The sequence below is a fragment of the Mus caroli genome, chromosome 9 (assembly GCF_900094665.2).
Source record: "Mus caroli chromosome 9, CAROLI_EIJ_v1.1, whole genome shotgun sequence".
Taxonomy (NCBI): Eukaryota; Metazoa; Chordata; class Mammalia; order Rodentia; family Muridae; genus Mus; species Mus caroli.
In genome coordinates this window covers 795,465-817,248 of record NC_034578.1, presented here as the reverse complement: position 1 = coordinate 817,248, position 21,784 = coordinate 795,465, and the positions used below count along the sequence as shown (strand labels likewise).

General features: G+C 37.9%; 2 protein-coding genes across 6 annotated transcripts in view; one reads left to right on the top strand and one right to left on the bottom strand.

Annotated features, from left to right (window-relative positions):
- Kbtbd3 (kelch repeat and BTB domain containing 3) overlaps nt 1–13,501 on the bottom strand; it is a 20,896-nt gene extending 7,395 nt beyond the window's left edge. Inside the window, exons 1-3 of one of the 4 annotated variants that reach the window (XM_029481522.1) lie at nt 12,136–13,146; nt 10,887–11,004; nt 7,239–7,478 (exon numbers count right to left, since the gene is read on the bottom strand). In XM_029481522.1, coding sequence (XP_029337382.1) covers nt 7,239–7,459 — 221 coding nt within the window. In that variant the 5' untranslated portion in view covers nt 7,460–7,478; nt 10,887–11,004; nt 12,136–13,146. The other 3 variants (XM_029481524.1, XM_021172930.2, XM_029481523.1) reach the window with 3 other exon arrangements.
- A 74-nt stretch (nt 13,502–13,575) lies between these two features.
- The window catches only part of Aasdhppt (aminoadipate-semialdehyde dehydrogenase-phosphopantetheinyl transferase), a 25,316-nt gene continuing 17,107 nt past the window's right edge, over nt 13,576–21,784 (top strand). Inside the window, exons 1-4 of one of the 2 annotated variants that reach the window (XM_029481526.1) lie at nt 13,576–13,840; nt 14,164–14,389; nt 20,342–20,463; nt 20,924–21,085. In XM_029481526.1, coding sequence (XP_029337386.1) covers nt 13,658–13,840; nt 14,164–14,389; nt 20,342–20,463; nt 20,924–21,085 — 693 coding nt within the window. In that variant the 5' untranslated portion in view covers nt 13,576–13,657. The remainder of the gene's footprint in view (nt 13,841–14,163; nt 14,390–20,341; nt 20,464–20,923; nt 21,086–21,784) is intronic. The other variant, XM_021171937.2, reaches the window with a different exon arrangement.

The window sequence follows — 21,784 nt, the reverse complement described above, 5'->3', positions numbered from 1 at the left end:
AAAAAAAAAAAAAAAAAAAAAAAAAAAAAAAAAAATCACCCATCATGATCAAGAAGGCTTCATTCAAAAGATGCAGGGGTGGTTTAATATATGGAAATTCATCAATGTAATCCACTACATAAACAAACTCAAGGGGGAAAAAAAAACACGTGGTCATCTCATTAGATGCTGAAAAAGCATTTGACAACATTCAACACACCTTCATGATAAAAGTCTTGGAAAGATCAGGAATTCAAGGCCCATAGCTAAACACAGTGAAAGCAATATACAGCAAACCAGTAGCCAACATCAAACTAAACGGAGGGAAACTTGAAGCAACCCATTAAAATCAGGGACTAGACAAGGCTGCCCCTCTTTCCCTATCTATTCAGTATAGTACTCGAAGTTCTAGCCAAAGCAATTAGAACACGAAAGGGGATCAAAGAGATACAAATTGGAAAGGAAGAAGTCAACAACATATCAAACACTATTTGCAGAGGATATGAGAGTATAATTAAGTGACCCCAAAAGTTCCACCAGAGAACTCTTAAATCTGATACACAACTTCAGCCAAGTGGCTGGATATAAAATTAACTCAAACAAATCACTAGCCTTCCTCTACTCAAAGGATAAACAGGCTGAGAAAGAAATCAGGGAAGTAACACCCTTCATTCAAGTCACAAAAAATATTACATATCTTGCTATGACTCTAACCAAGCAAGAACTTCAAGTATTTGAAGAAAGAAATCAAAGAAGATCTCAGAAGATGGAAAGATCTCCCATGCTCATGGATTGGCAGGATTAATATAATAAAAATGGTCATCTTGCCGAAAGCAATCTACAGATTCAATGCAATCACCATCAAAATTTAAACTCAATTCTTCATAAAGTTAGAAAGAGCAATTGGCAAATTCATTTGGAATAATGAAATACCCAAAATAGGGAAAACAATTCTCAACAATAAAAGAACTTTTAGGGGAATCACCATCCCTGAACTCAAGCTGTATTATAGAGCAATAGTGATACAAACTGTAGGATAGGCAGGATGATCAATGGAATAAAATTGAAGACCCAGAAGTGAACCCACACAGCTATGGTTACTTGATATTTGACAAAGGAGCTAAAACCATCCAATGGGGGAAAAATCAGCATTTTCAACAAATAATGCTCATTCAATTGGCTGTCAGCATGCAGAAGAATGCACATTGATCCATTCTTATCTCCCTGTACAAGGCTCAAGTCCAAGTGGATCAAGGACCTCCAGATAAAATTAGATTCACTGAAACTAACAGAAGAGAAAGTGGGGAAGAGCCTCGAACACATGGGTACAGGGAAAAATTTCCTGAACAGAACACCAATGACTTATGCTCTAAGATCAACAATAGGCACATGGGACCTCATAAAATTACAAAGCATTTGTAAGGCAAAGGACACTGTCAATAGGACAAAACGGCAACCAACATACAGGAAAAAGATCTTTACAAATCCTAAATCCGATAGAGGGCTAATATCTAATATATATAAAGAGCTCAAGAAGTTAGACTCCATAGAACCAAATAACCCTATTAAAAATGGGGTATAGAGCTAAACAAAAAAAATTTTCAACTGAGGAATATCAAATTGCGGAGATGCACCTAAAGAAATGTTCAACATTTTTATTCATCAGGAAATTCAAATCAAAACAACCCTGAGATTCTACCTCATACCAGTCAGAATGGCTAAGATCAAAAACTCAGTTAACAGCAAACGTGGAGAAACAGAAACACTCTTCTATTGTTGCTGGGATTGCATGCTGGTAGTACTACTCTGGACATCAGTCTGACCGTTCTTCAGAAAATTGGACATATTACCTGAGGACCCAGCTATAACATTCCTGGGCATATACCCAAAAGATGCTCCAACATAAAACAAGGATACATGCTCCACTATGCTTCTAGAAGCCTTATTTATAATAGCCAAAAGATAGAAAGAACATAGATGTTCTTCAACTGAGGAATGGATACAAAAAGTATGGTATATTTACACAATGGAGTTCTACTCATCCATTAAAAACAATGACTTCATGAAATTCTTAGGCAAATGGATGGAAGTAGAAACTATTATCCTGAATGAGGTAATCCAGTCACAAAAGAACACACATGGTATGTACTCACTGATAAGTGGATATTAACCCAAAGGCTCAGAATACCCAAGATACAATTCACCAAACCATATGAAGCACAATAAGAAGGAGGGTCAAAGTCCTTAGAAGGGGGAACAAAATATTCATGGGAGCAAATACGGAGACAAAGCATGGAGCAGAGAATGAAGGAAAGGTCATCCAGAGACTGCCCTACCTGGACATCCATCCCATATACAGTCACCAAACCCAGACACTATTTATGGATGCCAAGAAGTGCATGCAGACAGGAGCCTGATATAGCTGTTTCCTGAGAGGCTCTGCCAGTGCCTGAGATATACAGAGGTGGATTCTATCAGCAAACCATTGGACTGAGCACGGGGTCCTCAACTGAGGAGTTAGAGAAAGGACTGAAGGAGCTGAAGGAGTTTGCAACCCCATAGGAAGAACAATAATATCAACTAACCAGACTTCCCAGAGCTCCCAGGGACCAAACCACCAACCAAGGAGTATACATGAAGGTACCCATGGCTCCAACTGCATATGTAGCAGAGGATGGCCTTGTTAGTCATCAATAGGAGAAAAGGCCCTTGTTCCTATGGTGGCCAAATGCCCCAGTATAGGGGAATGCCAGGATGGGGAGGTGGAAGTGGGTAGGGGAACACCCTCATTAAAGCAGGGGAAGGGGGCTGGAATAGGGTTTTTAGGGTGGCAGGAAAGGGGATAACATTTGCAATGTAAATAAAGATAATACCCAATTAAAAAAAAAAAAGAAAGAACGCTTAGAATTCAATGATGGAACCTAGGTGTCCATCAACAGAACAGATTTTTCTAATGGACATAATGTACACAGCAGATTGTTTTCAGACATAAAGAAAAAGGAAGTCTCTTGGTTTGCAGGAAAATGGATACAATTGAAGAAATTGTATTAAGCTAATTAAACCAATCCCAAAGAAACAAATACATACTTTGTTGTTTGTTGTTTCTAGATTTTTCTATCTAAACACAAAATTCTGTTTGTGCTTATGACATAAAGCGAAATGACTCAGGGAACAAGGTGGTCTACAGGAGGGGCATGGAGGATATTCTATATAAACAATATATACCTGTGTGTAATGCCCTTGTATGACACAATATCATATACAATAAATATGTATGATGGAAACCAAAAAAATGTTTAAAATTAAAAATGAAAACTATCATTCTATTTTAATAGTAAGTTTAACAATGAGAAGCAGACTCAAAAGTGAGCAAAGTGCTTAAGACTACATTTTGTTGTGTATTATTTACTAATACTCTTAAATTTATTTAGCTTTATAATTGACAACTGCCCATCTGCACACATTATATACATGGAAAAAAAATTAAGACCCAAAGAATTAACATCAAAGAATTAACACCCAGAACTATTTATCTAAAAAGTAAGTTTGATAAGAGCAGAAGATTGCAAATTCAAATGTTTACAAGAACTTTTTGTTGAAGTAGCTAGAAAACATTGCAGAAAAATCATGCTGAATACACAGAACAGGATCTTTCTGTGTTTTCCTATGTTATGGAACAAGAACTTTATTGACTAACATTAACCATGTGTAAAATAAAATATGCTAACAATTTATATATAAGTTCCTTTATAATCTCCAGAATGACATCATGTATTAATTCTTATTTTTTACTTTTCTAATTTCCTTGTCACTAGTAAGGAGACCTAGGTCTCTAATAAGGGTAAGTGATTTGCATAAGGTCACATGAATAGTAAGCAGGAGACCTGGGATTTAGATTAGGGCATATATACTAAAAAACTAAGTATTTAAACCATTAAAAAGACAGAGGCCTGTGAATAAGAGGCCACATTTAAAAAATTTTTTTTATTAGATATTTTCTTTATTTATATTTCAAATGTTATTCCCTTTCCTAGTTTCCCCTCCAAAAATTCCCTATCCCCTCCCTCCTCCCCCTTCTGCCCAACCCACCCACTCCCATTCCTGGTCCTGGCATTCCCCTATATTGGGGCATAGAGCCTTCACAGGACCTAGGGAAGAGGCCACATCTATAAGGACAAGGAACACTCTAAAAGTTACATGGAAGGAAAGCTGTGCTCAAAAGAAGGGAAGACAAAGGAGGCCCAAGATCAACAGAATGTAACAGTGGGGGTCCCAGTAGAGCTCAAAGCATGCCTCAGAATATATGAAGAAACAAAAAGAAAAGAGTTACACTAAGAAAACAGCTAGTTCAAGACTGCTGGAGCCTCCCTGATCAAGGACATTGTGAATCACTGAACTCGAAATTCAAAGCAAAACCCCACAGAGGCAGGCGTTCGGTAAGCAGCAGATAGCAATACTGCAGATTTTGAATTACATGTTTATAATGCAGGGTTTGAATTAATGATTTAAAATAGAACAGCGTAAGGCCCTAGGTTCAGTCCCCAACTTAAACAAATCATAAATGCAATATAATTACTATTTTGCTTCATATATTAAATCTTACTCAGTTTTTACCAATTTGGTGGGAGATTAAAACCCTACTTAATATTTCTTCCAAAACTGGTCCTAATATAGAGTAGCAGTTAGGACTTGAGTTTACTGCAGTATGACTAGGATGACTGACTGCAGCGTGTCAGCAAAAGATACCCGTTTCTTTATTGTCCAGGAGACAATTGCCACGGTATTGTAATAATACATCTGACCTCATCGCAACAGAAACCTACTATCATCATGGCAATCTTCCTTTCTCAGCTTCCTCAATGCTGATATGACATGCATGGAAGGAGAAAAAAAAGCCTTCTGGGCTGCAGTTCCTCTCCTAGGAAATGGCGTAACTCAGCTTCAATCTTTTTCAACTTGTCATTTCACCTTTTGCTAAGATGGTATCATTCATGGATTCCTCAAAGTTAACCCCATATGAACCCTACCCAGAATAGCTCAAGGTACGAATTTTAAAGATCTTTGGGAAACCATCCTGGGAGAACTCTTGTTTTTACAGCTGCAGTTTAAGATTCTCTATTAAGTTCATCAGCTCTGTTTAATTGGCTTTTAGATTCATCGTCTATTAGAACCCTTGCCATTTGTCACTGTCTGCCTGCACCACTTCTGTGCTTGCTTAACATCCTGTTGCATGTCTTGCGTGATCTGGGCTTATAGTTTTCTGGCATGTCTTTGTAATCCCCTGTTCTTGTCAAAGCTTTGTTTCATTTTGCATTTGTAGTGCAGATCACTTTGTCAGACACCTCAGCACTAATGTTTCCATCTTAGTATCTGTGTATGCTGCTAAAACTTCTCCACTGCAAACAGTCCAGTTTTGACAAGAAGACAGTCTGTGAACTTTAAGTATTTAGGATAAGAAAGAAAACATCTTTGCTCTAGCCTACAGCCCAGTTAACGACTCTGTGAAATGTGACACATCTTCAGCACCTCAGTCTGGGAGAATCTGGTCAGCACTGAAGTCCTGGCATGATAACACTGAAGGGACTATTGTAAAAAGTCAGCTGCTTCCATTCAAATGCTGCCTTAAAATCGAGTGTCTAAATTGCCAACACTACCACTACAGTAGTAGTCCCACAAAGGGCTTTATGTGCCATCTCAGTGCTCCGCCTCTAAGTGTGGCACCTCCACAGCTGTGATGTAGCTTTGGCAGGTGGCTTCTAGAGCTCTACCATGTGCAGTGGTGCATCTTCAAATTCAAAGATCAAACTAAAGACCTGTCTGGGTCCATTTTACTTTCATTAGTGAATTTATGAGAAGTTTGATGAACCTTCATCTTTTAACAATCTCCTTTAATTATTTTAATGATAGTTTGTTTCTAAGTGACGCTTTTGTTTGAACCAGATAAAGTTTAGTGAGACTTTGTAATGATCTCTGTGCACTTTTACTTGTAAAATGGGAATTTCTATATGCTTATACTTATAAATACGATTGTCATTAGTGGCCTCATGGCTCACTGTGATTCTGTTAATTTCTTAGTGGTCTTGTAACAGGGAGGTGGGTGGGTGGGTGGGAGGGTTATTTGTACCACTGAAGCTCCATTCATTTGATTCTTTACTGTCTTGAGGGGAGAAAAAGAATGTGAAATGTTCTGTGTATTATCGGATTTCAAGCACTATTTTAGAAACCGTGTGACTGCCTTAATAATTTTTCCAATGCTATTTGAACCATACTACCAGTTATGCTAAAGCTAAATAACAATTGTGTGAACATTAATGCCTTCATAAGATCAAGTTCACCACTGTTATGCAGCTAACATATAGTATATTACATTTGAGGCTAGTAAACTATACAGTTTTAGATATCGAATCTCGTTGCAGGGTTATTTATATAATGTGACACTATTCTATACTGACAGACTACATGAAGTAGTTTTAAAAAGTAGTACTGTTTTTATTTCAGAAGTTAACAATGAGAAAGAAATGTGACTTGGCTCTGTTTGTTTTCTATATAAAGACTGAAGTGCTTATGTTTTTCTAACAATCACAGAGGGCAAAGTTCAAATCTTTCTTGTAAAGACTGTTCTTTTCAAGCTACTGTGTGTTTTTCTAAAGCTGGTGTTTGCTTCCATAGTAGGCAAGTTCCTTCATGTGGAGTAGTGCATCCTGTATATGGATTATAACTTTTTTTTTTCAATACAGGGCTTCTCTGTGTATCCCTAGCTGTCCTGGAACTCACTCTGTAGACCAGGCTGGCCTCAAACTCAGAAATCTGCCTGCCTCTGTCTCCCAAGTGCTGGGATTAAAGGCGTGTGCCACCAATGCCCGGCTGGTTATAACATTTAAAGACACTTGTACTTGCACAGTTTTTAAGTCATTCTTAAATCATTTTTAAACTTTGAACATGTGAGCTGTCTAAAAGAAGTCTCTTAATTTTGCAGTAATTCCCACTTTGTGCACATATTGATTTCTTAATGGTAAAAAAGCCTTGTTTATGATGTTCTCTGTTGAGAATATTTTCAGGGAATAAAGCAATCTTTTCATGGTCAAAAAAAGAGAAGATTCCCTATTCAAAAGCTATTAATAATCGATTTCTAATTAAGTCTTTTTATTAAGAATTAACCATTATTATAGCATGCTCAGGGGGCAATGAGTATGGTTGTAAAAGATAATATATAATTTATTTCATATATAAAATCTAAGGCATAGATGGGAGTACAGTACCTGAAAAAGTCACTGCACGCAGCCAATACACAACGATGACATGGGATTATTTCTTCTTTCATGATTATTTTGAAGTCATAAAAGACATTCTGTTCTCTAAAACTCTGTAGCACACTTAAGATTTTCTGTCCGTGATCTTCTGATGCAAGGTAATTCTTTTTCTTCTCAGATGCGATTCCATTCCATGAGCTTTGTTCATTTAAATTGTATGAATTATCCATAGCTAATTCCACCTTAGAACTAGAATAAAAAAAAGTGTGATAGGAAGCTAATGATATTTGCAGATTTAATTTGACCTCTAGCAACACAACTTCTCAGGTAAAAACTCTTGCCATGCAAGCTGGTAACCCCATATGAAGTGGGGGAAGAGAACCCCACCAAACTATCTTCCTGACATCCATCTTTGTCACAATCCCCCATGATGAATATAAAAAAAATGTACTCATGGTGTGAAATTATAACAACATTCAACAACAGCAATATGATAGTAAACCTTACTTTAAACATTTATTTTTCATAATATTTAACACTAAATTATTTTTGAATTTTCATAAATGTGTATTTGAATAGAGAAGTATGCAATTGAGACCTGACATTTATGGTTGTAGGGGTGACTGTTAAACTATATGAATACTTCCCTTCTTTAGGCTTTCACTACATGCCTCATCCTATTGTTATTAAAGTATTACTCTTGAAGTAGTTCTTATTTTAGTATATACTCTATACATCCCTGTCCTTCTACAAATGATGTCCTCTAGCGAAATCAGGATTAAAATGCTGATAGTGATGTACATACTACATATCTTCTACCTTTAACCCTAACCCTGACTTTCACAAGAGAACTGGCTTAAGGGGGAAAAAAAGCCTCCAGTTTGGTGGTATTAGCCACTTTATGGCTATAGTGGTTTGAATAAAAGTGGCCCCAAGGCTTGTAAAGGTGTGACACTATTAGAAGGTATAGCCTTTTGGGAATAGGCATGGCCTTGTTAAGAGTAAATGTTATCATTGGGGGTGAGCTTGGAAGTTTCAAATGCTCAAGCCAGGACCAGTGTCACTCTTTCTCTCTGTGGCCTTCCCATCTGGATTTAGAAATCTGGCTCCTGTGCCAGCACCTTGTCTACCTGTGAGCCCTAATGCTTCCTGACATGATGACAAAAGACTAATCCTCAACTGTAAGCCAGTGTCAATTAAATGCTTTACTTTATAAGAGTTGCTGTGGTCATGCTGTCTCTTCACAGCAACAGAAACCCTAACTAAGACAATGGCTCTTAGTAAGAAAGAAAAGCAAATGTTGGTCCTACTTGACCTATTTGAAAGCAGAAAGAAAAACAGCATACTGGTACTAAGTATTGTAAAAGGAGTTTCTAAATATAAGGTAAAGAATGCAAAACAGCAGAGCCAGATACTCATTAACTTTCCAAATAACAAGTTCAGCTACAAACACAAAAGTGCTAACATCTAAAATTATAGAAATGAGAAACAGAAAAAAAGACTGAGAACTAGGGAAATCAGAGAATGGGAAAACAAATCCACCAATGTCTCTCTTTCCTGATTATCCACTGCTTTAAAATCTCCCAACACTCAGTGGCTAAGGACCATTTATTCCTTTCAGGGTACTGGGGCTTAGCTGGAGCTTGTTGCTTTGGGTTTTCACAGAACTACAGCTAGTTGGATTGCAGGCAGCTGTGGTTGGGGTCATCTGATGTTTGACATCGTCAATGGCCTCTTTAAGGTAAAGTATAAATAAGAACCATTGAAGAGTTAGAGGTGGGGAATGTGGAGCATTAAAATGGGCTTAAAAGGAAAGGACACGGTTTGCATAAATTTTCTTTTCTATTGATGGTGGTGGTGTTGCATGTGTCATAGTGCATGTTGAGATTAGATGACAGACTCTGGTATCTGTGCCCAACCTTCCATTTTATTTGAAGCAGTTTCTTGTTATTTGGCACTGTGTACATCAGGATAGCTGACCCAAAAACTTCTGGGGATTCTCATCTCTCTGCCTCCTGTCTCTTCTAAGCACTAGGATTACAGATGCACTTGACACAAGAAAAGGATCACATTCAATTCTTCATGGCTGCAAGACATGTGTTTTACCCACTGCCATTTCTTTGGTCTTTGGTCTCTCAGTTATTTTTTAAAGAAATTCAGCAAGGTCGGGCTTAGAAGAGTAAGTAGGTACTTTGTAACTCTATTCTTTTGTTTTGGATGTGAAAAACATGCAATATGTCAGTACACAAAGAAAAGAATCAGATGTAAAATGAAATTCTGACAATAAGAGTTTAAATTCAGCATCCATATCCATATCTCAAACCAAAGTCTTTAGATCCTTATATAGTAAACTGGACAATGACTATATATTTAAAACTTCCACTCCTGTTAACAGGTAAATATTGGCAGACCAAAAAATGGTTAGAACTTTTGTAGCTTCTCAGTGATACAACAATCCTGGCAGTACAAGTGAGGAAGTAAGGGTCAGGCAGACTCCCTTGTACACAGAAAGATAGGGAGAGAGGCCATGTTTAGGTCATAAAGGTAGAACATTTCCAAGAACATTCTCCACCTCTAACTCTTCAATGGTTCTTATTTATACTTTACCTTGGAAGGTGTCATGGCCTTTCTGGCCCTCAGCTACTCCTCCTCCTTACAACTATTCTCACTATTCTGGGCTTTTGCTATTCTCACTCTCTCTATTCTCTATCTTTGGCTAGTCTCCCTTTTATCAGATAGCCTGGGCCATAGCCACCCTACTGGCCATGTTCTCTCTCTCTGTCTGTCTGTCTGTCTGTCTGTCTGCTTTGGCCTCTTTCAGAAGCCTCTGGATATTTTCTCTCTTCTGCACCAAAAAAAAAAAAAAAAAAAAAAAAAAAAAAAAACCAAACTCTTATTTATACTGCACCTCTCTTGCATACATCTTTGACAAAACTCTTATATGCATCCTGGGTTTCTGCACCAGATACATGTGAGGGGGCACAGTAAAGAAAGTGCTGACATTACTCTACAATATGGTTAAGGTTATCATGGTTAAGATACGAGAGAGAGAACTGCCAGAGGCATTTGGAAGAATTCACTATATTTAGCAGGCTGACTTTTAGTTGGCAATCCTTTACTCAACCTCTCACAGGAGTGAGCTGTCGCATCCTGTGTCTTAAAGCATAATTCCAAATTAATCCACACACTCTCTCTGTGCTATTCCTTCATAACTAACTACTATGCAGAAGAACACATATGCTATGTATTCATGGAAGTGACTTCAAAACAGACTATATTGAAATCATAAAAATTAGTTTAAAATTTTAATAGCTCAAGAATTAGGCTTAACAACAAATCCTTGTTATAAAGTAATGATTTTATTAAGTAATTTATAAGATAAATTAAAATAAGGCGGGGCTGTGTTCTACTTCATCTGGACTTTATTTTATTAGAGCATCCAATCACTAATATCTAGATATGGAGTTTACTATAGAAGTTATGTAAAAGCACTGTATTAATCAGTGTTCTCTAGCACCACAGAACTTATGAAATGATTCTCCCACCTCTCTTTCTCTCTCTGCATGCACACACACACACACACACACACACACACACACACACACACACACACACACCGGATTATATATTATAACCTGGACTTTTGGAATGACTTACAGGCTAAACCCAAAATAGCTATCTGTAATCTAGTAGTTTCTCAGTTTCAGCTGGTCTTCTGTCTATGCAGGAATCCTGAAGAAGTAAGCTCCAGTGCCAATTAAGGAACGGATATGATCTAGTGGAAATAGAGCTGTTTTGGAGAATATGGCAGACATACATACACCACACTTTCTATATTTTCTTTCTTTTTGTGTTTATTATCTAGTGCTGCTACTTCTGCATATTTTGTATTCTCTTTAAATCCTCTAGCTACTTATACAAATCAAAACCTATTATTATCTCTATTTTATAGACGGGGAAATAAGTACTTTGCATAAGGTCACATACAATGAGTGCGTGGAAAGCTCAAATACCCTGACTCTGGAGGGCTGGCCCTCACCCACTACAATACTAATCTTTTTGAGGATGTATTGATACCTAAATGATGAGAAGGTAAATCAATAGAGAAATTATATAAAGCCCTCACATGAAAAAGGAGTCTTTTGGTTTTAAAAAGTTATAGGTAGCCATTACTGTTCCCAGAAGACAGGGACGCAGAAAACAAGTAAAGGACCTATGATTCTAATGTCAAGAACCATTAACTTCTAATGTGGCAGTGATTTGATGTTCCATTTTTAGAATATATTTGTAGCTCATAAGTGACATAAGTTGAAAGAAGGTTATTTGTTGGAACATTTAGAGTAATTATTGTGGAAGGTACTATTTTAAACCCAGGACAGTGCATAGCTAGACATGAGTGTTTTGTTTTTTGTTTTTAATTTACTTATTTTATGTAAATGAATGCTCTATCTGTATGTACACCTGCATGCCAGAAGAGCGCATCATCGGATCCCAGGGTAGATGGTTGTAAGCCTTCACGTGGTTGCTTGGAATTGAACTCAAAAGCCCTCTGGAAGAGCAGACAGTTCTCTTAACAGCTGAGCTATCTCCACCCCGCTTAATATGAAGTTGCATCTCCAGCTCAGTGACATGGCAAAAAGCAAATATGGTCCATCCCTCTGGAGTGATTGCTAGAATGGCGATCAGGTCTCTGTCTGTCTGTCTGTCTCTGGCATAGACATTAAAAATTTCTCCTTCTCTGTCAGACACTTAGCATAACATGCAAATTCCAGTACTCTTATCTTTAAATACACATCAAACAAAAAATCCCCATGCCTTGACTTCTTATTCTCCCCTAGGCACCACTGTAATTTTCTACTCCTTATCCAGGATAACAAGCTTGACAATACTCTTCTGGTACCATTACCTCCAGTCATCATGAACCTAGTCATGTTCCTCTTTTGTCCTACTTGAACTGCTCTGTCCCATGTCACCACACTATCATCCAAAACACGGGGAAAGACACTATAACAGGATTCTTAGCTACATAGGATGAAAAACAGAAACTTGAATTATTATAATTACTGGTAAGGGTATTAGTGCTTGCTGTCTTTATTCATCCCCACATTGCTTACTGTAGCTTTTTCTGTGTGCTTCAGATACCTTGTCACATTATGAGGACTTTGCAATATTCACATCTTAAATAGCACCTCACGCTTTTAACAGATAAGGGGTTATATCAAGATAGCAATGTCTGTGTGTGAGTGACTCAAACTGCCATGTAGCTGCAGAAGACTCGAGGGGTGTGTAATATCACAAAAAATGTTAATGGGAATAAGTACAGATCAGACTAAACCCATCTCTAGGAATACAGAACTAATGGACAGTGGTTGTGTAGATTAGATTATTGCGAGCTTTCCCAGATACTTCCTGGTCGCCTTAGAAAGGTTGACTCAGCATGACACCTATCTACCATCATCCGCGAAATCCACTTTCATCTGCAGAGACCAACTTTTCCATGGACCCTAACTCGTCCTCGACTTTGTTCAAATGGATGTTCACAGAAGAGCACCGACATCCATCCACACAAGCAACCAAGGAAACAGAAATGCACCGGTGTGACGGCAGGAAGAACAGCATGAGGCATCAAGGTGCGCAGAACCCTTGAGGGGCACAGCAAAGCTTAGAGGGCTTGCACCACCGATTCTGTTCTCGGTTGGCCTGGGGTAGACAGGGAGGTCCGCGGAGGGCCCATTGGCAAACGAAGGGAAGGGTCACCTCCCGGCCGCTACCATATAGAACTCCCTGTGCAGAAGGCTCCTCGCTGCGGTCCTTTCCTTTCCGGAGCGCTCACGAGATGCACCACAACCGAGTGTAGTAGGAGCCTTGCCTCCAACAGCCAGATCCAAGCCGGTCCAAGCCCACTCCTCCCTCAAACCCCACAGCTCACCCACCTGCAACTGCAGTCGGTGAAGTCTCCACCCAGGCTCAGCCTGTAAACTCCGGCTGCGATTGGCTTGTGCGACTGTCTCGTTAGCTCTTTCTCCAGAGTGAGCAGCTAAAACGGTTCTGAGACACTCTGGTCCCGCCCTTTCCGAGGCTAGCGAGCTAAGCTCACAAGACGTCACGCCATGCCGCAGAGCTCTGGGTTGACTCTGAATCTCCTCCCCAAACCGCCCTGCCGGCTTCCGTAGGAGACATACGGGTTGGGGGCGAAGCAGCGTCAGGCCACGCCCCCACGCTCAACCCTGCACTAAAGGTGGGGGTGGGGTCTGTGAAACTTCTAAGCCGGGCGTCCAGCTACTTCCCACAGAAGCCTGAAAAGGGGTGGAGCCTGGTAACGTCTGTTGCGAGGCGCTGCTCCTTTGCGCAGACTCCGGAGCGATGGGGCGTGGCTACGTCAGCGTCTGCTGTACCTGGCTTGTGGATCGGGGGACCAAGCCGGTCGTATGGTGTTCCCCGCCAAGAGGCTGTGCGTGGTGCCACCCATGGAGGGCGTTCGTTGGGCATTCTCCTGCGGTACCTGGCTGCCAAGTCGAGCCGAATGGCTTCTGGCGATGCGATCTATCCAGCCGGAGGAGAAGGAGCGCATCGGCCAGTTCGTGTTTGCCCGCGATGCCAAGGCGGCCTTGGTACTTGAGGCCTGCGACTTTTGGGAGGCGGGCCGGGCTGCGGACTCCCACGTGCGCTCGTGGCGTTGAGGTCTCGGAGCCGCCGGAGTGCGTGCGACCGTCTTCAGCCTTCGTATCCCGGAGGCCTGGGTCACGCACATCTAGTCTTCCCTTGTGAGGTTGCCTTACCCTAAAATTGGAGGCAGGGCCTACGGAGTAATCGTCTGTTTACTAATGAATGTGTTTATAATTTGAAACTTAGAAGCCATAAATATACGTTCTAAGCAGTGTACTTATGCGATTAGTAGATAGCAATACACACCGTGTGCTTTATGTCTGAACAGGCTGGTCGTTTGATGATAAGGAAGTTAGTTGCAGAGAAATTGAATATCCCTTGGGATCATATCCGTCTGCAGAGAACTTCAAAGGGAAAGCCGGTTCTTGCGAAAGACTCGTTGAATCCATATCCCAATTTCAACTTTAACATCTCTCACCAAGGGGACTATGCAGTTCTTGCTGCAGAACCTGAGGTACAAGTTGGCATTGATATCATGAAGACTAGTTTTCCAGGTGATGGTTCATTTTTATGACATATTAAGTGTTTTATGTCTCAGATCTTAACTATTAAGCACTTGTAAATTTACTGGCAGTACTTAATTTACTGATAAAACATTTAACCAAAAGGGTGCATTTCCTTTAACATTTATCTATAGAGACAGTAGATTCTATATTACTGTACTTTTTAACCCCTTTAAATTGTTAGCTACATTTTCTTTAGGTATCGTCATTTTTCTAAGTATTTTTGTTTTTTCTTGTTACAAAATAAGCGAGGCTGAATTACAAAGATGAGTTTCTTTAGGCTCATTGTTCTGAGTTCAAGGAAATCCTTGAGGACTGGGATAATAAATTTATTAATGAAGGTGGTACCCCCTATGACCTTGCAGTGCTCTTGTATTGGCAATTAAGTTTCAACATGGATTTTTAAGAAACCTTTTTGAAGCACAGCTCCAATGAAGGAACATAATGGTATTGTTGAAGGCTTGTTCTAAAGTAACTGCTACTGTAGAGGAGTCAGGCTTATTTTTGTGAATAGTCCACATGGGTTTGTAGCTCTGGGGAAGCTTCATAGGAGCTTTTTCTGTAACTAGAAGTTAGTGGAGAGGCCATTAGACACTTAGAAAAAAAGATAGCACAGTTAGACAGTGCCTATCTGGAAATAAACAGATTTTACAACCCTTTTTGTGAGGTGTTGACTGTGGTCAGTACTGAATAAGGAAGTCATTATTAATTGACGTTTTTAATAGTAGAAAAGTATTAAGCAGATATTGAAGATTCTGTCTCCTGTTAATACTTTATTAATTCTTTGACACCCATCAATTTTGATTATAGCCTTTTCCTTCCCTTTTATAGTTTAACTGGCTCAAAGCTTATTATGTTCCAATAACACAGAGGAAGAGATCCATTCATTTGGCACTAGTGTTGTGTCATTACCATTCCACTCATTTTCAAATTGTGACTGGGTGCTTCTTTTCTTAATGATGAGAAGTAAATACCTGTTTGCTGCACTGGCAGTTTACTAGACCAGAATAGGTGAGGCAGTTCATCTACGAATAGCCTTCAGACTTGGTGAATGACGAAGTTATAAGTTTTGATAGAAGGGGAAACCTTCTCTGTACTACACATTGACAATTCCTGAGACAGTCAGCATAGAGGAGTGTCATTAGCATAACGAAGGAGACAATTCTCTTACCCACATTCTGTGTGTGTGTGTGTCCATAAGAAATATCACAAAGGAGTGTGAATTCCCTTATTACTTAGCCATGTTGGCTAAGTACTGCTCATTTCCCAATAGATTTAACTGGGATCTTAGCACAAGTTGTCAGTAGTATACATTCCTGATTAAGTATTTTTCTCATTTCTTAAGCTTTATTTACAGTTAAAGATGTTTACAGTTTTAGGTGAAGTAAAGGTATAGTTTTATGATTCAGTTTAACAGTATTTACAAAATAACCATGAACAGTATAAAAATATTTAAGTTCAGGAAATAGTAAGAATTCTATTTGCATGGTTTTGCAATTTCATGTTTGTGTTTCTATTATAAAATATTTTAGATAGAAATTGCCACAATAAAAATAACTTTAAAATATTTTGAGAACCAATTATAATTTAATTAACTCAAGTAATTTAAAATGAATGTTATTAGGTATACTGAAAAACTTCTGTATTCCCAGCACTTTGGAAGTAGAAGCAGAAGCAAGACTATGAGTTCAAGTCTACCCTGAAGTACATTGACTTTCATCCCAAAAGATTTTGTTACAGAATTGCTCTCTAGAGGAGCTATTGCATTATAAGTATAAATTAAATGTAGTTGGTGCAAATTAGGCCTGGACATACTACAGAGTGGAAAAGCCTGTTTCTTGTCTCCTCTCATACCCTCATATATACTCCTAACTGGTTCTCTAGGTAGAGCTAAGTGATCTTTTGAGAAGGACACAGTTTTAAAGTTATGAAATAGGTTCTTATTAGACATATAATAGAATTCAAACTCCTAAACATAACACTGTTATTGTGTTCTTTTCTACTTTCAATTCTCAGGCATGTTACTATTTCTCATGTCTCTCTAGTTTTCTTTGATCATTGTTTTCAATGATCAAAGTTACATGTATTTTATCATGTTACAGTATTTTATTTCCTTTAATTAGATGTTGCTCAACTCCTTACCTCCATCTTCCCCTTGATAAGTCATATTCTTTGAGAAGAATGGATAATTTTACTGCTTTGCTTTTAAATGTATGTGTGCTGATATTATGTATAGAGGCCAGAGGACACCCCACAGCAGCTGTCATTCTCAGAAATGCCACCTACCTCTTGAAATAGGATCTTTTCAACCTGTAGCTTACTGATTAAGCTAAACTAGCTAGATAGTGTGAGCCTTAGGCTTCCACTTATTTCCTCCTCCCCAGCACTGGAATTATGAGGCTGTATACTTGTATTACTGGGCTGGTATTTTTTACATAAGTTCTGATGATTAAACTCAGGTCTATATATGTTATATATGTATGTTAGCACTTTACCATTTGAGCTTTCTTTATAGCTGAATGGTAAATTTTAACTGAGATGCTTGTATTAGTCAGGGTTCTCTAGAGTCACAGAACTTATGGGTAGTCTCTATATAGTAAAGGAATTTATTGATGACTTACAGTCTGCAGTCCCACTCCCAACAAAGGTCAGTAGCAACTGTGAATGGAAGTCCAAGGATTAGCAGTTTTTCAGACCCACATGGCAAGCAGGCGAAGGAGAAAGAGCCTTCCTTCTTCCAATGTCCATATGTAGTCTCCAGCAGAAGGTGTGGCCCAGATTAAAGGTGTGTGCCACCACACCTTTAATCCCAGATGAAGTTGAACTCAGAGATCTCCCTGTCTTAATCTGGAATTCATAGCCACTAAACTTCAAGATCTCCATACCAAGATCCAGGTTAGAAACTTCTATCTCCCAGCCTCCAGATTAGGATCACTAGTGAGTCTTCCAATTTTGGATTGTAGTTCATTCCAGATATAGTCAAGTTGACAACCAGGAATAGCCACTACAGTGTTATTATAATACATGTGTACCGGACACATTGTTTTAGAGTGATATAGATAGGCTTTGAAGTTCTGGTAGTATAATAGACTTTTTTTTTTATAGGCCTACAATAGTAGCAAAATGTATTGGTTGTGGGTGATTTTGTTATGGGGTTTTATTATGTTTAAAATAAACCAGTTATGTGATTTTGATTATGTTATGTATTTAGTTAGTAGTTGACATTCTTCTTTAGTAACTAAGCTCTAAGAAGGATCAAGTATTTCAAAACTTAAGTGACAATTCACATTTTTCAGTCCTATACCTTTCATATATATATATGTGTGTATATATATATATATATATATATATGTACATATATATATACACACACATATATACATACACATACATATATATACACATATACATATACGTATATATACATACATATACACACATATATACATACACATACACACATATACGTATATATATACATACATATACACACACATATACATATATATATACACACACAGATGCGCACACACCTGTGTTCTTAATATTTTATAGGATGATTACATATATTGTAGTAGAAATCAATATATATAAATAATATTAAGAATTTGCCTATGTGTCTGTCCAGTAATGATGCTGATATTTTGAGAGACAAATTGGTTTTTCTACTGGGATTTTCTAACAGTTTTTCTTCTAATTTCCTATGGAGTAAAATAGAATATTTGGCCAGTATGCATTCCCCCATAACACCACAGGGTGGTGCTGCTGTCCTTTAGTTGAGTATTTAGAGATTCACCATTGACTGCTGTGTATTTTGTGCTTAAATATATAGGAAAGTATACACACTGGTATTTTTTTTCAGCCATAAGTAATGAGTTATAGTATTTTTTGATTGCCAGCATCCCAAATACAAATTAAGGTATTCCTTCACTTTATTTCATATATGCTACTTATGCCGGAGTCTACTTGAGAAGAATTTATCTTTTAAATTTTGTGGTTGTAGGTTGTATGGGTTTGTAAATTTGGAGGCCAAAAGTTTTCATCAGTTTCCTCTTGTCACTAATAGCTTTCTTTTTTTTTTTTTTTAATCTTTATCATTTATTATTTTTATTTGGACAACATATATACATATGTACAAAATACCTACGGTCAGAATCCTCTTTTATAATTTCATTTGATTTACAAAAAACGGGACAGCAAAATAACTTAGGTCACTAATACTGTACAAAAATAAAACTGATTAAACAGTTGTACAGATCAGTATCTTACAGTGTTCCAGACCATTCATCAGCTGTGAAAGAACATCTTATCTACCCAGAGTGATGAGCACTGTGCTAAATCTATCTGCGAACTGACAAACTAATTAGTTTCTGTAATTGTAACTACCAAATATAATTCTCAAAAGAAGCGTGATGTGGAGCGTAAAGCCAGGGTGTCATTCCACAATGGCGAAGGGCTTTCTTCTTCCCTAACCAAGGAGAGGAGAGATCTTAACTCTAAAGCTAGTAGATTTTCACTAATAGCTTTCTTAATGTTTGTGACATAATCTCTCACTGGATCAGAACGCTGGTCAGTGAGCTCTGGGGGTCAGTTTTACCTCCCAACAGTGCCCTGACAAATGCCCTTTCTGACAGTATTAGGTTATAGATACTGGTAGCTTCTATACCTTTTACAGGTGCTGGGTAATCTAAGCTCAGATCTGCACTACCTTAGCAAACTACTCATTGAACCATTTCCTTAGCCCTTTCACATTTTTAAGACTAGATGCCAGAAACAGTGAATGAATCAGTTATTATTAAGAGGCATCCAGTAATTCTCAGTAAAATGAAAATGAGCTTTGGATCACTAAAAGGATGCATGCCCCCAAATGGTAATAGTGTCTTGTTATATATACTATTCTCAAGGTCATAGAATCATAGTTATGATCTCAAGTACTACAGATTTCTGGGTTAAGGAAGGAGAACCTGTTTCGAAACTTGACTATTGAAGTTGGAACTTGGGAGACTCATAAACATTTTTGCACAAGAACTGGTTTTTAATGTTTCCTTCTCTGACTTACTATAGGAGAGGTATATGGTTACTGCAGAAGTTCTAAATAGTACCAAAGAATACAGTCTATTGTGTTCCAGATCTACTTGAGAGTCTACATGTATATATTGGTTTTGCTTTTACAGCAGTAATTTCAAGTAAGCAGTATACATTGTTTAACTACCTTCTAGTTACAAAATATTATAAAACAGTTGTTTTCTTTTTCCCTTTAGTAGTGTAGTAGGGTCAAAATATAACATTAGTGTGAATTTCTGAAAAATATGTTGTCATACTTATGTATGACATTTTAGATGTTTAAAATTTAGAACAAGTTTGACTGTCAACTCCTAAGGTTTTTGGAACATGTTTCAGAAGCTAGGGTTCTTCTGCTTAATTATTTAACTCCTAATTTCACAAATTTTTATTAAACTGGTTCTTTTAGGCTAACACATGCTTGTTATCTTGAGTTATTCTTTTAATTTCTAATTTATATCAAAATTAACAATCAATACAAAAATATTTCTTTTGTTTTTGTTTGTTTATAGTAATAGGAATTTTGCTTTTTTTGTTGTTGTTTTGGTTTTTTGAGACAGTGTTTCTCCGTATAGCCCTGGCTGTCCTGGAACTCACTTTGTAGACCAGGCTGGCCTGGAACTCAGAAATCCTCCTGCCTCTCCCTCCCAAGAGCTGGGATTGAAGGCGTGCACTACCACGCCTGGCTATGCAGGGCCTTGCACATTCCAGGCAAGCACTGAGGTACATTCGACCCTCATTTAGGATTGTTTTCTGAATAAGTTGCCTTTCCTGTTTGGGTAGTCCTCAGTAGTTTCAGTCATACAACAGCTTTTTAAGTTTTGTTTTTATGTTTATTTTTAATAGAATAAATTTTTAATTCTGTATTCTCTGATTTGGCAGGTCGTGGTTCAATTCCAGAATTCTTTCATATCATGAAAAGAAAGTTTACCAAAAAGGAGTGGGAAACAATCAGAAGTTTTAATGATGAATGGACTCAGCTGGATATGTTTTACCGGCACTGGGTACAATTCCTCTGTAATTCTATAATTATTCCATTGTCTTCACTAGAAATAAGAGTGAAAGATTTGTAGTTACTGGTAATACCATACAGTGCTTGATACAAATGGACAGTTTCTTGAGAACTTTGGATTTTTTAAAAAATCCATATAACTCTATAGAAACACATGAACCTTATTTAACAGAAAATGGCACATCACAGTTTTTATAATTTAGTTAATTCTCTTAGCAACCCTTTGAGGATGGCATTGTTTGGTCATTACAGTTTACACTTGAGAGTTCTTGAATAATTTACACAGACTGCTACTAAGATTGTTTTCGGTGCTGTTACAATGAGCAAAATAAAACAATTACAACTTTATAGCTGTAACAAACATAGAAATCAAAATGTACTATATCTATTAATGTTATGAAAAGTTTTAGCTATTGAATCCTCTAAGAGAAAATGTCCCTTTTTCTCTCTAGGCACTGAAAGAAAGCTTCATAAAAGCCATTGGTGTTGGATTGGGATTTGAAATGCAGCGGCTTGAATTTGATGTATCTCCATTAAACATGGACATTGGTCAGGTTTATAAGGAAACATGTTTGATTTTGGATGGGGAAGAAGAAAAAGAATGGGCCTTTGAGGTAAGGAATTTATTATAATTCCTATAGCTAAGACATTCCGTATTTATTTATTTTATTTATTTATGTGCGGATAATCTAGATTGTTCCTGAAATTTAGAAGAATGTCAGCAGTGTAGAATATATATCCGTTGTGAGCTTGTGTAGCTTCCTTTGAAAGTAATTCAATTCCTTTTAATTAGTAATTAAAATCTGATCATTAAAACTATCTTTCAAGACATAGTGGTGCCTGCATTCAGTTTTAGTATTTGGGATCTCTGTGAATTGGAAGCCAGCCTGGTATAATAAAAGGGGTTGGGATTTGTGTTTTTTAGATGTTACTGTCTGACATAGTTAGGGTTACTGTTGCTATGATAAAAAGCCATTTGGGGAGAAAAGAGTTTATTTTATTTGTTTCACACTCACACATCTTAGTCCATAGCTAAACGAAATCAGGAGTAGAACTCAGGCAGAGTACAAACTTGGAGCCAGGAGCTACTACAGATGCCATGGAGAGGTGTTGCCTACTGGCTTGCTTAGCCCACTTTCTTGTAGAACTCAGAACCCAGCAAACACAATGAGTTGGACCATCTTACATCAATTACTAATGAAAGTGCCCTATAGGCTTGCCTACAGCCCAGTTTTTTTTCCTTCCTTCCTTCCTTCCTTCCTTCCTTCCTTCCTTCCTTCCTTCCTTCCTTTCCTCTCCCCCCCCCCCCCCCC